General features: G+C 42.5%; 1 protein-coding gene across 11 annotated transcripts in view; it reads left to right on the top strand.

The window, feature by feature from the left end:
* DNAAF11 (dynein axonemal assembly factor 11) overlaps positions 1 to 13,989 on the top strand; it is a 71,509-nt gene that overhangs the window by 40,848 nt on the left and 16,672 nt on the right. For 8 of the 11 annotated variants that reach the window (XM_043483957.1, XM_043483956.1, XM_043483955.1 and 5 more), the window contains exons 8-10: positions 1,904 to 1,969; positions 3,901 to 3,970; positions 4,787 to 4,882. In XM_043483957.1, coding sequence (XP_043339892.1) covers positions 1,904 to 1,969; positions 3,901 to 3,970; positions 4,787 to 4,882 — 232 coding nt within the window. Of the gene's footprint in view, positions 1 to 1,903; positions 1,970 to 3,900; positions 3,971 to 4,786; positions 4,883 to 7,524; positions 7,813 to 9,465; positions 11,746 to 13,989 lie in introns of those variants that run through there. The other 3 variants (XM_043483962.1, XM_043483959.1, XM_043483958.1) reach the window with 3 other exon arrangements.

Raw genomic sequence — 13,989 nt, 5'->3', positions numbered from 1 at the left:
AGCGCCGTCTTCCCCTTGCTCCTGATTCTTTGACCCTCCTACCTTCTCATCGTCCTCTGCTTTGCGGGCTCCTTTCTGTCTTGTCTCCTAAATGCTCTGGGGTCAACTCCTCAGCTGTCTTCTCTTTCCACATCCACCCTCTAGAGATCTCACCAAACTCCATGGCTGGAAAGACTTTTTCCTTCCTCACAAGCAGAGCTGATCTCTTTCCCGAGCTCGGGACTTGTGTATTCAGTTCGCTGCTTGAGACCCTGTGTGGACGTGAGCTGGTCCTGACTAGAGCAGACGTCCTCGCTTCCACACCCACGACCACTTCCCATCAGCCTGCAAGCCCGTCGGCATCCTCTGACTTAGGAGTGAGCATCCACTGGGTGTCAAGAGCAATACCTCAGGTTCATCCTCCATCCTTTCTCCCTCATGTTATCAGGGAGCCCACGAGCTCTTCCTCCAGAATTGCCAGGATCCCACCCCTTCTCATTCACCCCCTCGCCGCCCGCTTGGAGGACATCAGCCTCCTCTTCCCTGGACAGTTGCAGTATGTCGTTGAGTGCTCTCCATGGTCATCTCTTGGCCACCTCCCACCTCTTCTACTCAGCGGAAGAGAGCGGGGAAAAGCGGGGATAGGGCACTCAGTCCCCCTCTTAAGGAAAGCTCCTAGAAAGATGAACGTTTTCCTTCAGAACTGAAGCACATGCTCTCACCCAGCAGCCAGGGAGGCTGGAGAATGTGGTCTTCACCCTGCAGAGGCGTATTCATCACTCAAATCAGGGGTCCTGTTACCATGAGTTAAGTGGGAGCAGACAGTGGGGAGTGTGTATACAGTTTCTGCCGTAGAAAAAGTGAAAGTCGCTCAGTCGTGTCTGACTCTGTGACTGACCCCATGGGCTATACAGAAAACCTCTCTGAAATTACCTTCCGAGAGATACATGAAGGGAGAGTTTAAGTTGGCGGCTGGGAAATGGAGCAATAAGCAATCAAGGCAGACGGGAAAACACCTATAATAAAAGTCCCAGAGAGAAGATCAGAAATGCATGGGTCATCTGTGCACCGAAGGAGTCCCGCCCCCGTCAGGGCTGCTGGAAGTAGTGAGAGCGACCGCCAGGAGCAGACCCCTGCCGGCAGCAAGTCTAGGGCTAGTGGTACATCTTCCCAAACAATTTACCCTGCATTCTTTAACATCGGTGAGTTATGTACTTTAGAGAATATTACGATAAGTGGATAAGTGCAGTACTCAGAATGAAATTGACCAGGTAGTTCTGAACAGTGCATTGGCGGTATGGAAATTACACCTAGGACTCAACCTCACGTCCAGCTAAAAGACTTGGGGCTTTGAGATCCTGCCTCCCAGACTCATGTGACCTCTTTCCCGGTTACGTCAGCCCTCGCTGAGCCTTTGTTTCTTCTTCTATAAAATGGAGGTGATGGGTCACAGGCAGCATTTCTGGGGCAATGGAAGGGTCGCCGATGAAAGAAGAAAAAAGAAGACAAGACTGTTTAAAAACGGAGGAATCATGTGCTGGATAATGGCAAGCAAATGCAACATGTGGTCCTCCAGCAATAATTCTGCATTTCAGTTTGCTTCTAGCAAACCCGAATGAAGAGGGAAAAGAAAACTTTAACCACCAGATGTCTCTGTCTCTGCACTGATGCTAATTTTTTGTATCTAGTTTAAGATTCTCATATGGAAACCATGTAAACAGAAATAATTTTTAAATATGTTGTAGGTTTCTATTGAAATTGTTAAACTCTCAGATGTTTTATTGACCAGTCACCAAAATAAGTGTGTCGTTGAAGATGAGGATATAGTTATTAGTAAATTTCCTTTTAATATTGGGATGGAGTTATCTATCAAGTATTGCTAAAGACATCCTTTTTTTTCCCCCCTAAATGGATTATTCCTTAGACTTGACTTCACTTTGAAAGATGATGAAAAGCGTAACCAGATCGTCCTGGACTTGGCCGTGTATAGGTAAAGACATTTTATCATGTGTTTATTGGATGGCGTTTCTTTCTGTTTTCCTTCTCAGTCACAGGCTCTTGAGTTCTGAAACATGAACAGCAGCCTCTTTATCGCGTCCTGAGTCCTGGCTGGTTTCACCCACCCCACTCCCTTCCCGCCCCTCGTCCCTGCATCCTGACTGCTGCTGTCCCCCCGCCCACCCCACCCCAGCTCTCCCTGGCTGTGACACTCGCTCCACCAGCCCGGGTCACCTTCCACCCCTCCTTGCTACAGTCACTTAAAGACACACGTCTTTACGTGTGCCTCAGTCCTCGAAGACGCCAGGAGGTTCTGGCTCACTCCCTCTATCCAGCTTTATATTCAGGATCCACATGCATGGTGTTTCTGCTTCTCCAGCCCTTTAGCCCATTAGTCCCAAGACCTTTGTCCAGGCGCCTCCCTCTGTCTGTGTCACTCCCAGGTCTGACAGCCCAGGACCTTTGCCCACACACCTCTCTCCCACTGCTTATATCACTGTCACCTTAGGTGTCCTCATGCCTTCAGACCTCCTTTCAGATGTCACCTTATCAGAGGCCTTTCTGTGTACGCCGACCATCCAGTCTAGACCAGCATCTGCCTTGTCCCAGCACTTCCTTCCACCTTGTCCTGCTTCTTGATTTCCACCTGACAAACTCTAAATATCCTTGTATTTTCAAAAATGTGCAGTTGAGGCAGAAACTTGTGTTTGTTTCCCTGTGTTTCTATCTCCAGCACCTAAAACAGTGCCTGACACCTGTTAGGATCTCAGTAATAACAGAACTGAATGAATGAATGATTGCTGATGATGCAGTCAGTGGACATTTACAGACACTGTAATAAAGGCACTTCCCTTTTTGAGGGATTTTGCTACATGCTCTGTCTTATTTAACCTCTCAGTAATCCAGTGACCTGGGAGGGATTGTTATCCTGGAATTACCCAAGGTGGGTTGGGGGGTGAGTCTTGTCAAAGTAGACACAGTAATTGCAGAAGTCAGAATGTGACCCCTTAGGCCCAGGCCCAACATTGCATTTTTTAACTGTGATAAAATACACGTAGCAATCTTAGGAAACAGGTGCTATTTCTATCCTCATTTTACAGGTGAGACTACAGAGGCTTAGAAAGATTAAGGCATGTGCTCCAAGATAATCAAGCAGGAGGGAGAAGGGGGACCTCACAAGTCTGTGTGGTCAGAGTCTGAGCCTGTCACCCTGTATTTGTCCTACCTGCCTTACTTAACGTTTGTGATTTTTGAGTTATTGCCATGTTATCAAACATTCACAATCAGTATTTTGACTTGTATAAAAATAATCATTTGGCCAGACTTCTCATTTGAATGAGTGGTGTGGAATCTAAACCTTTCCCCGACTTGTGGAGTCGAAAACAATGGCCCCTCGATCCTGGGGTCACTGTCATGGTTAGGGGGGAGGTGGGGTGCTGGGCTTTCTGGGAAGGACACACCTCACGGGGGAGAAGGTGAACCGGCCTTCCAGGATGGTCGTATAAGGGCAGCGGCACAACTGCTGGGGAAACAGAACAGAACAGAGCCCCGAGGAGCAGGAGCTTAGTGGATTCAGCATCCCTGGCTATTCACATCGGTCTTAGGGGCTTAAAATAAAATATTCATGAAAGAGCATGGCAAGCCGTTTTCTGCGAACCTCTGGTATTTCAGGCCACAGATATTTTGGGGTGAGGGGCAATCAATGCCAAGTGTACTTGTGGGTCTAAAAATGAAATTGCTGATATATTGGATTTCCCATGAGATTTGGGGATTGATTTAAGATGGATATTCTAAGACCTGTGTATCATGGAAACTGTGAACTTTCTTCAGTTAAAATGGCCCCATAAGTGCAACTTTGTATTTGCTGTTCTTTAAACTTAATGTCTTTGAAAAATTACAAGACTTGGTTGTTGAATTTTGAAGGTATATGGACACCTCTTTAATCGATGTTGACGTACAGCCAACTTACGTGCGAGTGATGGTCAAGGGAAAGGTAAGTGTGACCCTATAGGCTGTTACTATTGCAGAACTCAGCCTAAGACCAAACTAACTTGCCTCAAAAAAAATTTTTAAGCCGTTTTAAAATAGAAAAAGAGAAACTCAGTCAGTGCTATTTTTTTTTTTAGACACACGATTTTACAACAGGAGGGTATTTAGCAGAAACGGTTGCTGACCATGGTGTACCTTGATAAAATTAGTATTTTTAACCTGTATCTATTTAGTTAGAGTTTTCCCAGACCTGATAAGATGGTCTATATGGGTAGCCTGTGCTTAAAATTATATTTCAATATTATATGCATTTAAAATTGTTAATGATTTCATTCATGAAAGTGAAAGTCACTCAGTCGTGTCCAGCTCTTTGCAACCCCACGGACTATACAGTTCATGGAATTCTCCAGGCCACAATACTGAAGTGGGTAGCCTTTCCTACTGTAATTTTATCATTTTTGAAATAGTATGTTTTGCTGATTCTAAGTATTCATGTGAGTTAGCCTAAAGACTTTAAAAATGGAAATATGTTGATATTTTATGATAGGAAGTTTTATCTATAAATGCTTTATCAGCCATGTTATCATAATTGGACCAATCATGATTTGTGACTGATAATTGTTCTTTAGACCTCTCATTAAAATTGATAAAATAATTTGTGCCTATGGAGTATAGCCCCATATATTATTTTTTTCCTAATAAGTCTAATCAGATTTTTTTTTAACGATTGGTGAATTTTAAGTCTGTAACGAAAACGCCTCTTAAAGGAACTCCCAGATGTAACATGCACTCACTGCCCACGCCTCCTGTCTACTCCCAGCCGTTTCAGCTCGTCCTCCCTGCAGAAGTCAAACCTGACAGCAGTTTTGCTAAAAGGTCTCAGACCACAGGGCACCTGGTCGTCTGCATGCCCAAGGTAGGCAGCGTCATATTGATCCATCTCACGTCTGGAGATGTTTGTCCTTGAAGGAACCTGACCTACTAGGGCTCCTGATGACTTCTGCTCAAGGTCCTTTTGGCTGAGATAGCCAGAAAATCTCCTCACTCCAGGTCAGGTAGGAGAACAAAGGTCTGTGAGAACAAAGAGCTGAAACCGGCTGACTCCTCCTGCCAGCAGTTCTTATCTCTGCAGCCTTCAGTCTAGAATGGGGATAGAGTTGGGGGTGTAAATCACAGGAGCCACTGACCATGTCTGTCACACGGTACTTTCCTTACAAATAAGTAAGGATCAGTACTTTCCTTACAAGTAACTTTGAGAGGATATGTATTGGCCTACCTGACATAGGCCTTGGGTCCCTAAAAATTTTTTTAAAAATGACTGAATTTCCAGATATTGAGCTTACTGGTTTTGTGACTTTGGGCCACTTAGTAACCTAACTCTGGGCCTCTATTTCCTAACATTGCTCTTAAGAAAGATAATGATGCTAGGAAAGATTGAAGGCAAAAGGAGAAGGGGGCGTCAGAGAATGAGATGGTTAGAGAGCATCACTAACTCAATGGACAGGAATTTGTGCAAACTCTGGGAGATAATGGAGGACAGAGGAGCCTGGCATGCTGCAGTCATAGTATCACAAAGAGTCAGACATGCCTTAGTGACTGAATAACAACAACAAAGAAAGATAACACACATAAAATTCATAGCACTGTGAGCACTCAGTGAATATTGGTGTCATCATTATTATTTTTTTGTATTATTTTTATGAAACAGACTAGATAGTATTTTAACTAAAACTCTTTTTTTGTCTTTTGTTTGAAAGGAGAAGTGTATATGTATTTTTTCCAATTTTTTTAATTTGAAGTATAGTTGATTTATAATATTGCACTAGTTTCAGGTATAGAGCATTGATTCAGGTTTTTTCTTTTTTTTGAAAATTACTTTCTATTATAGGTTTTACAAAATGCTGAATATGACTCTCTGCTTTATAGTAAATCCCTGTTGCTTGTCTATTTTATGTATAGTAGTTTGTATCTATTAATGATATCCTCCTAATTTGTCCTTCTTCCTCCCTCTTCTGCTAAATGGCAGTTAGAGAGAAACAAACACTATATGATATCACTTACATATATAGAGTCTTGAAAAAAAAAGCAAAGGAATCTATATACAAAACAGGAACAGACTCACAGACATAGAGAACAGAAGTATGTGTCCTTTAAATATGGCTGACTTCTGAAGACTGACAGCTTCCCCTCACCTGGCTTTCAGACTCCTTAACCTTGATCTCAGAGCTGAATGTCTGAAACAGTAGCTCTTTGGAATCCAGAACAGGTTCAACAGGGACAGATGACAACCCTGAAAGAACTTAAGGAAATTAAACTTAAAATCATTTGTCTGTACAGAAAATTTTGATTCCTCAATACAGACTCTGTGAATGAGTTAGGATGTTTCATGCTGCAAGCTGCAGGAAACCCCAAACAAAACTGGCTTTCATCATAAAGAAGCATTCCTACATATGGAAGATAGAGAGGGTTCAGGCAAGGGAAGGTTAAGACCGTTTCTGATGTAGCTTTGTCCTCAAGCCAGCTTCCTTCCTGACCTAAGCACTAGCAGTAACTAAGGTGACTTGATTTCTTGTTCTTACCTTGCCTGAAGATAGAGAATCAGAGAAAGACACAGAGAAAGGCCCTCTCCTATCACCATGGAATAAAAACTCCACTGATTTGGTCAACTTAGCTGAAGAGTCCAACAAATCTTGATGAGCTTGACTGTGGACAGTGGAACATCTCTGGTCAAAGAGATGGTCATCCTTTCTTCATTCCTATTATTTTATCTTTGGTTACTATTATCTCATGCCATGGGCTTCCCTGGTGGCTCAGTGGTAAAGAATCCGCCTGCCAACGCAGGAGACATGGGTTTGATCCCTGGGTCGGGAAGATCCCCTGGAAAAAAAAATGGCAGCCCACTCCAATATTCTTGCTTGGGAAACCCCATGGACAGAGGAGCCTGGCAGGCTACAGTCCATGGGGTCACAAAAGGGTTAGACACTACTTAGCTACTTAACAACAAAGACAGTCTCCTGCCTTGAGCTGAGGGTGGGGACAGCTTTGCTCCAGTCACTCAAGTTTCACAGGGGGAAGAGGAGGTTCTTTTGAGGAAGAAAAGGGACCTGGGGGGCACGGAGATTATAAACTTGATTAATCAATAAGGTTTCTATAATGATTTACTAATCCTTCATTATCCCAAAGCCAGTTTTGTAACAGATTGATCCTGAGTAATCAATTACATATTTTTACTCTGAGGCCATAAAACAGCAAATACAATTTGTTGTCAAGCAATAAGACAACAAACACGACTGTAAGAATCTCATTGTCCTTGTTGACAACAACAAATGAAGGAAACGCTTCTGTGCTGATTAGAATATCCTGTAGGGAAATCTAAGAGATAACTCAATTACTTTGGTGTTTCGACAGAGACATTTGAATGACACTGTGATCAGCACTGTTCTTTCTTTTTTGTTTTGTTTTTTTTGGAAATTTCCATTGTGAGGAGCCACAGATTAAAAGGTAATCGTTGGTTTCCTAAAAGGAAATCAAGATGTGCAATTTGTGTACCTTTTACAGGGTGCCAGGCCATTGATCAGAAGACCTCTGCTCTCTTTTCCCATCAATCTTTTAAATAAATACAGCATTCTATTTCCATTATCCTGTTTTTATATCTGTTTAAAATTTTCAGGTTAAATATGTATGCAAAGCATAAAAAATGGCTTATTAGAGAAAAGCATTTTAGAAGTGCTTAGTTGAAGATGGATAATTTACACAGAAAGAATCAGAAGGCTTCTTTTTTTCTCAGTGATAAACTGAGTAGCATTTTTTCCTTTGAGATATATACTTTTTAAGATTTTAGGAACTTCCCCAGTGGTCTAGTTGTTGAGACTTGGCCTTCCAATGCGGGGAGTGTGGGTATGATCCCTGGTTGGGGAGCTAAGATCTCACATGCCTCTTGGCCAAAAATTCAAAACAAAAAAAGAAAAAAGAAAACAAACAAAAAACAGAAGCAGTGTTGTAACAAATTCAGTAAAGACTTTTAAAAAAAAATTTTAGACTACTGTGTTAAAGTAACATTGATGTCAAGCTGTCCCTATCGTTCAGTTCAGTTCAGTCACTCAGTCGTGTCCGACTCTTTGCGACCCATGAATTGCAGCACACCAGGCCTCCCTGTCCATCGCCAACTCTCGGAGTTTACTCAAACTCATGTCCATCTAGTTGGTGATGCCATCCAGCCGCCTCATCCTCTGTCATCCCGTTCTCCTCCTGCCCCCAATCCCTCCCAGCATCAGGGTCTTCTCCATGAGTCAGCTCTTCACATGAGGTGGCCAAAATATTGGAGTTTCAGCTTCAGCATCAGTCCTTCCAACGAACACCCAGAACTGATCTCCTTTAGAATGGACTGGTTGGATCTCCTTGCAGTCCAAGGGACTCTCAAGAGTCTTCTCCAACACCACAGTTCAAAAACATCAATTTTTCAGCGCTCAGCTTTCTTCACAGTCCAACTCTCACATCCATACATGACCACTGGAGAAACCATAGCCTTGACTAGATGGACCTTTGTTGGCAAAGTAATGTCTCTGCTTTTTAATATACTATCTGGGTTGGTCATAACTTTCCTTCCAAGGAGCAAGCGTCTTTTAATTTCATGGCTGCAATCACCATCTGCAGTGATTTGGGACCCCAAAAAAATAAAGTCTGACACTGTTTCCCCATCTATTTGCATTGAAGTGATGGGACCAGATGCCATGATCTTAGTTTTCTGAATGTTGAGCTTTAAGCCAACTTTTTCACATTAGTCCTCTGAAATTGTTATTAAATTATTAACTAATAATTATTACCTTTTATAATTTATTTTATATACTTCTGTCATTATTCCTCCTAAAAGGTAGCTAGTCAAAAATCAACCTTTGGAGAATACTTACTTGCCCAGAATTAGTTGTTTTTCATTTATGAGTTCGGCATTTGCAAGGGCTATAAAACTCAAAGAATGAAAGCTTTTTTCTTAAAAAATCATCAAAATTTAAAAATAAAAATTCTAACTTCACTTGTGGTTACTATTGAAAATAAGTGTTACTAAAAATTAGCATCTTTATAGTTCCTGTTGATTTAAACAGTTGATGTACTGAAGTTTGTGTGTCTAGGCTTACTGTGGAATTGTCGGTTTGACCCACATTACAATGACTGAGGCATCTTCTTAGAGTTTTAAAGCATAAAACTCAAGTAGACAATTAGGTATACTTTTGATTCATTCATAGGAAACAGTGTTGTCAATATGTTAAGTGATAAGTCAGTGCTTTAGGAAATATCTAAAATTGTCCTTGGTAGTTTATAATACTTGGATACTGTAAATTGATGAAAAGAAGATCAAATTTGCTGTTTAGTCATTCCTTCTTTGTGATAGTATTTGTAAAGATTATTTGTGAAGAGCTAATCTATTTGATGATATCTGTGCTGTGATGACTCCAACTGTGTTTGTGGAAATTCAGCGACAAACTTTGTATACACTTTTTCCAGGATGCAAAATTTTTAATGGAACCCACAAACTGTTCAACTATTTCTTATTAGCCACTTCACTCATCATTTTGTCATAGATGTCAAATGGATCTTTTTCCCTTTCCTGCTCCTGAATGAGGCTGGGTCTGTACAGACTGGGTGCTGATAAGCAGACAAGTTTCACGTCTGTTCTTTGTCACAGGGGTCGTGGCTGAATATTCCCTTGCTAACCTGCTGGTGGGTTGTCCCAGCTCAGCTCCACACCCAAATGTTCTTATCTCACGCTAGCTCCACCATACGAGATGCTTCCCAACATCTGGGAACATCTGTATCTGTGGGTTGGTATAATACCCAGACATCACAATCCCTACCATTCCCTGTCGAATTCCCGTCTCCACTGGCCATCATTGTAACTTAACTTGTGGGTCCTGCGTCTCCCAGAAGGCCATCTCCTCCACTATGATTTCAAGGGTTGATGCCTCAGCTGGAAGAGCTGGGTGGGGTTGTGGATGGAAAAGTACTCTGGCTTTCTCAGAAAGTGACATTAGGTGACTTCCCTGGTGGTCCAATGGTTAGGAATCTGCCTGCCAGGACAAGAGACATGGCTCCGATCCCTGGTCTGGGAAGATTCCACATGCTGCGGGGCCGCTAAACCCGTGGGCCACAGCTGAACCCATACTCTCCAGCCCAAGAGCTACAACTACTGAAGCCTGATTACCTAGAGCCCATGCTCCAAAACAAGAGAAGCCGCCGCGATGAGAAGCGCACGCACCGCAACGAAGAGTAGCCCCCGCTCACCGCAGCTAGAGAGAGCCTGGGCCGCAGTGAAGACCCAGCACAGCCAAAGATGAGTGAAATTTAAACAAAAAAAAAGAAGGAAAGTGACTTTAGGGAGTGGTAGGTCAACTGCCCAGGTAATAGGGCGGAGGAAACACTCTGCGCCTCGTGAGGTTTCTCTCAGTCCTGCTCCACACGCCAGTGGCATTTCCCACTCGTTTCCAGAACTGTTTTACTCCTTAGTCTTAGTTTTGGGTTCCATGTAGAGTCTCCATCTCCAGTGCCTGTTGCCGTTTATGCCATTAGGCATATCCATTCAGGAAACGTGGACCCACGGTGTCATCCGTCTACCAGAAATTCACTCTTCTTCTTTGGGGAAGAGTCGTTAATCCTTTTCTCAACACAGCAGCCAAATGATCATTTTACAGTGTGTGTAAATCAGACCAAGTCATGTTTTCTAGTCAGAGTTAAAAGCAAGCTCCCCGCAAGAATCTTCTCCTGCCACGATCCCTCTGACGTTATCTTCTGTCACTTTACCCTCTCATCATTCCAGCCACCTTGGCTTCCTTGCCACTTCACAAATATGACAAGCATCCTCCTGCCCCGGTCCTTAGTACTTGCTGTCCTCTCTGCTAGAATGCCATTCTCCCAGGTATCCTCATGGTCTGCTCTCCCCCTTCTTTTGGGTTTTGTTTTTTTTTTTTTCAAGTGTTATTTCACCATGAGTTCTTTCCTGATCCCAAGATTTAGAAAGCTTACCCTTCCCTACTTCTATTTCTGCTGTATTTTTCTTCAGAAGAATGTATCACCACTGGACAGTCATGAATTTAATTGTTTCTTTCTTTGTCTGTCTCCATCAACAAAAATTTAAGCTTCATGAGAATAGGGACTTTGGTCTGCTCTTATTACTACTATGTCACTGGTACCTAGAACTGAGCCAGACAAAGAGTAGGTGGTCAATAAACTTTTGTTGGGCAAGTAAATACATTAAATGCAACTTTAAAATACATTTTAATATTTACAACAAGAATCTCCCGTAATTACTCTTCTCCCTCCACAGTCATTTCCGCATCATTTTTCCATGCATGTTATTCCAGGTTAACTTTCAAATAATTTCATCCAATTCTGCCTCCAGGAATGCCATTTGAATTTTTATTGCTGTTACCATTTAGAGACAGTGAAAAGAGATGGTCTCTGGAGCTACAGAACCTGGGTTAAATCTTGATACTTCTACTCAACAGCTGCATGACCTTGAGCAAATTATTCATCCCTTTGTGTCTTAGACTCCTTGTCCATACAGTGATATTAATGATCAGTCACACCTCAAAAAGTTGTATTGAGGATTATATAAATGAATATGTAAAGCATCTAGGTGACCACTTGGGGCATAATACACTCTTGCGCTCATGTTACTGTTAATTAATATTATCCATTACCATGATAGCTCAGCTGGTGAAGAATCTGCCTGCAATGCAGGAGATCCCATTCGATTCCTGGGTCGGGAAGATCCGCTGGAGAAGGGATAGGCTACCCACTCCAGTATTCTTTGGCTTCCCTGGTGGCTCAGCTGGTAAAGAATCTGCCTGCAATGCGGGAGACCTGGGTTCGATCTCTGAGTGGGGAAGATCCCCTGGAAAAGGGAAAGGCTACCCACTCCAGTATTCCGGCCTGGAGAGTTCCATGAACTGTATAGTCCATGGGGTGGCAAAGAGTCGGACATGACTGAGTAACTTTCATTTTCACTGTGTGTATGATTTTAGTCCCTATTCTGAGTAGAATTACTCCCCGTCAGATTTTCTGAGAGCTTATGCTTGTCCTTCAATATATTTTCTTAAATGTGTGGTCAGACTCACTGGTATGTCCATGAACAGTCTTATCATCATCAGCCTGGGAGTATCTGGCACATGATCTCATCACAGTCCAACTTAACAAGATTTAACTGAGACTTTGCATTCACAGGGAAACTTGCATCGTCATTCAATTAAACTCCCATCTAGATTCTCGACTGACAAGTTCCAGGAGCACTCCAAGAATATGCTTCCTGATTTCCTTTGGGTGTTCTTTCAGAATAATTAACTGAGATTAAAGAAGGTGCCATTCGAACTGAACAGCAAGATATATTTACAGCTTCACTCAGTGAATATCCTGCTTGATTTTGCTTTATTGAGCACAGGAGACGAAGGTCACATATTAAAGGTCAATATTACAGACCATGATTCTAGAAAACAGTCTCAGATGCCCTTTCCCTTATTATTTTAACACATTTCTCAGTGCTTTATCTCTACTCAAATGTGCTTATGATATGCCCAACATAAACTCAGTTTTACTCTCTGAATGTTAATTTCAAGATGGTCTAGAGTTAGGGCCACCTGGTCATCTTGCTGGGTTTTTCTGTTCCACTCATACTTCTCTTATAGGACATTCTCTCTCTTCCTCAGCTCATTCCTAAAAGCTTGCAGTGCTGAAAAAATAGAAGCATCAAAGGATGATTTCCACATACCCCAAATATCATATCTTTTCCCACTTGGCCTCCCTGGCCATCCTTATCCTATGAATGAACTGTCTGTGATCTCTCTGAACTCTCCAGATATGTGTTAGCTCCTATTTCCACTTGCCTATGAAAGGCTATTTTCCCCCTCTTACAATTCTCTCTTCTACATCTTCACTGAATTTTCTCCACACACAACTTATATTAGGAAAACATGCTAAAACGTCTCCCTTCTCCAAAATAAAACAATACAAAATAAAAACATTCCCCTCTACTTAACTGATCTGACTTGCTTCACAGCAAAACTCTGAATGCAGACATCTATATTTTCTGTTCCAATTCTTTTTTCACAATTTCTAGAACTAACCCCAATGAGGTATTCATCTCTTCTCCAGTGTCCCCACCCATATCCATGAAACATCTCTTTTTGAGGTCTCCAGTCCTCTCGATGTGACTAGATCCAGCAGTCAGCCCCCTTCCTCCTCTTCTCTGACCTTTCAAGAGGTTTTTATGCCACTAATCAACCCCTCCATTTTAAACAGCTGTCACTTGGCCTTAGACACACCACTTTGATTTGCTTCTTTTCTTACATCCTGCTCACTCGATGGTCTGCCACTGGATGCTTCTTTGCTGCTTCTTTCTCCTGCCCAGGCCTCTGAAAGTTGGCATGTCCATCCTTCAATCCTGGAATCTCGTTTCTCTTCTCTACACTCACTCTGTACATAGGCTCATGACTTTCAGTAACATCTCTAGAGCTCCACCATCAGCCAGTTGCCAAGTAGGTCATTAAGAGTGACAGTCACATGAAGAAAATTTAGGAATATGGACTACATATTTTAAAAACATCTTGACAGTGATGAGATGATGAGCAATTACTGCCTGCTGATCAAGGAAAGACTGAGAGAATAAACCATGCTTTCAGTGACCACACAGGGGTGAGAGGAAAAAAGCCAAAGTCCAGAGCCTAGCATGGAAGCCACTCTCAGTGGGCTCTAGGAAGCCATGCCCACTTTGAGATGTGACTCCAAAGGACTGTAACCCAGAGGAACGTCAGTGAGAAGACAGCCAGGCCTGAGAAAGTCTCATCGCCTGTCTAAACGGCTATCAGCATGGCCCCCAAACTGGGCCGTGAACTTGAGTGAAAGTAGTGAATACCATCCACACATGCCTGGCAAAACCCAGGCATCTAGACATTAACATCATCTGTGGACTCAAATTATAGGTAGATAGGTAGTAGGTAGGTAGATTTTTTTTTTCAAGTAAGTATTCAGCCCACAGTG

Source organism: Cervus canadensis, chromosome 12 (genome assembly GCF_019320065.1).
Source record: "Cervus canadensis isolate Bull #8, Minnesota chromosome 12, ASM1932006v1, whole genome shotgun sequence".
Classification (NCBI taxonomy): domain Eukaryota; kingdom Metazoa; phylum Chordata; class Mammalia; order Artiodactyla; family Cervidae; genus Cervus; species Cervus canadensis.
Note: the sequence above shows the minus strand (reverse complement) of the source record. Positions and strands in the feature narration are given on the sequence as shown.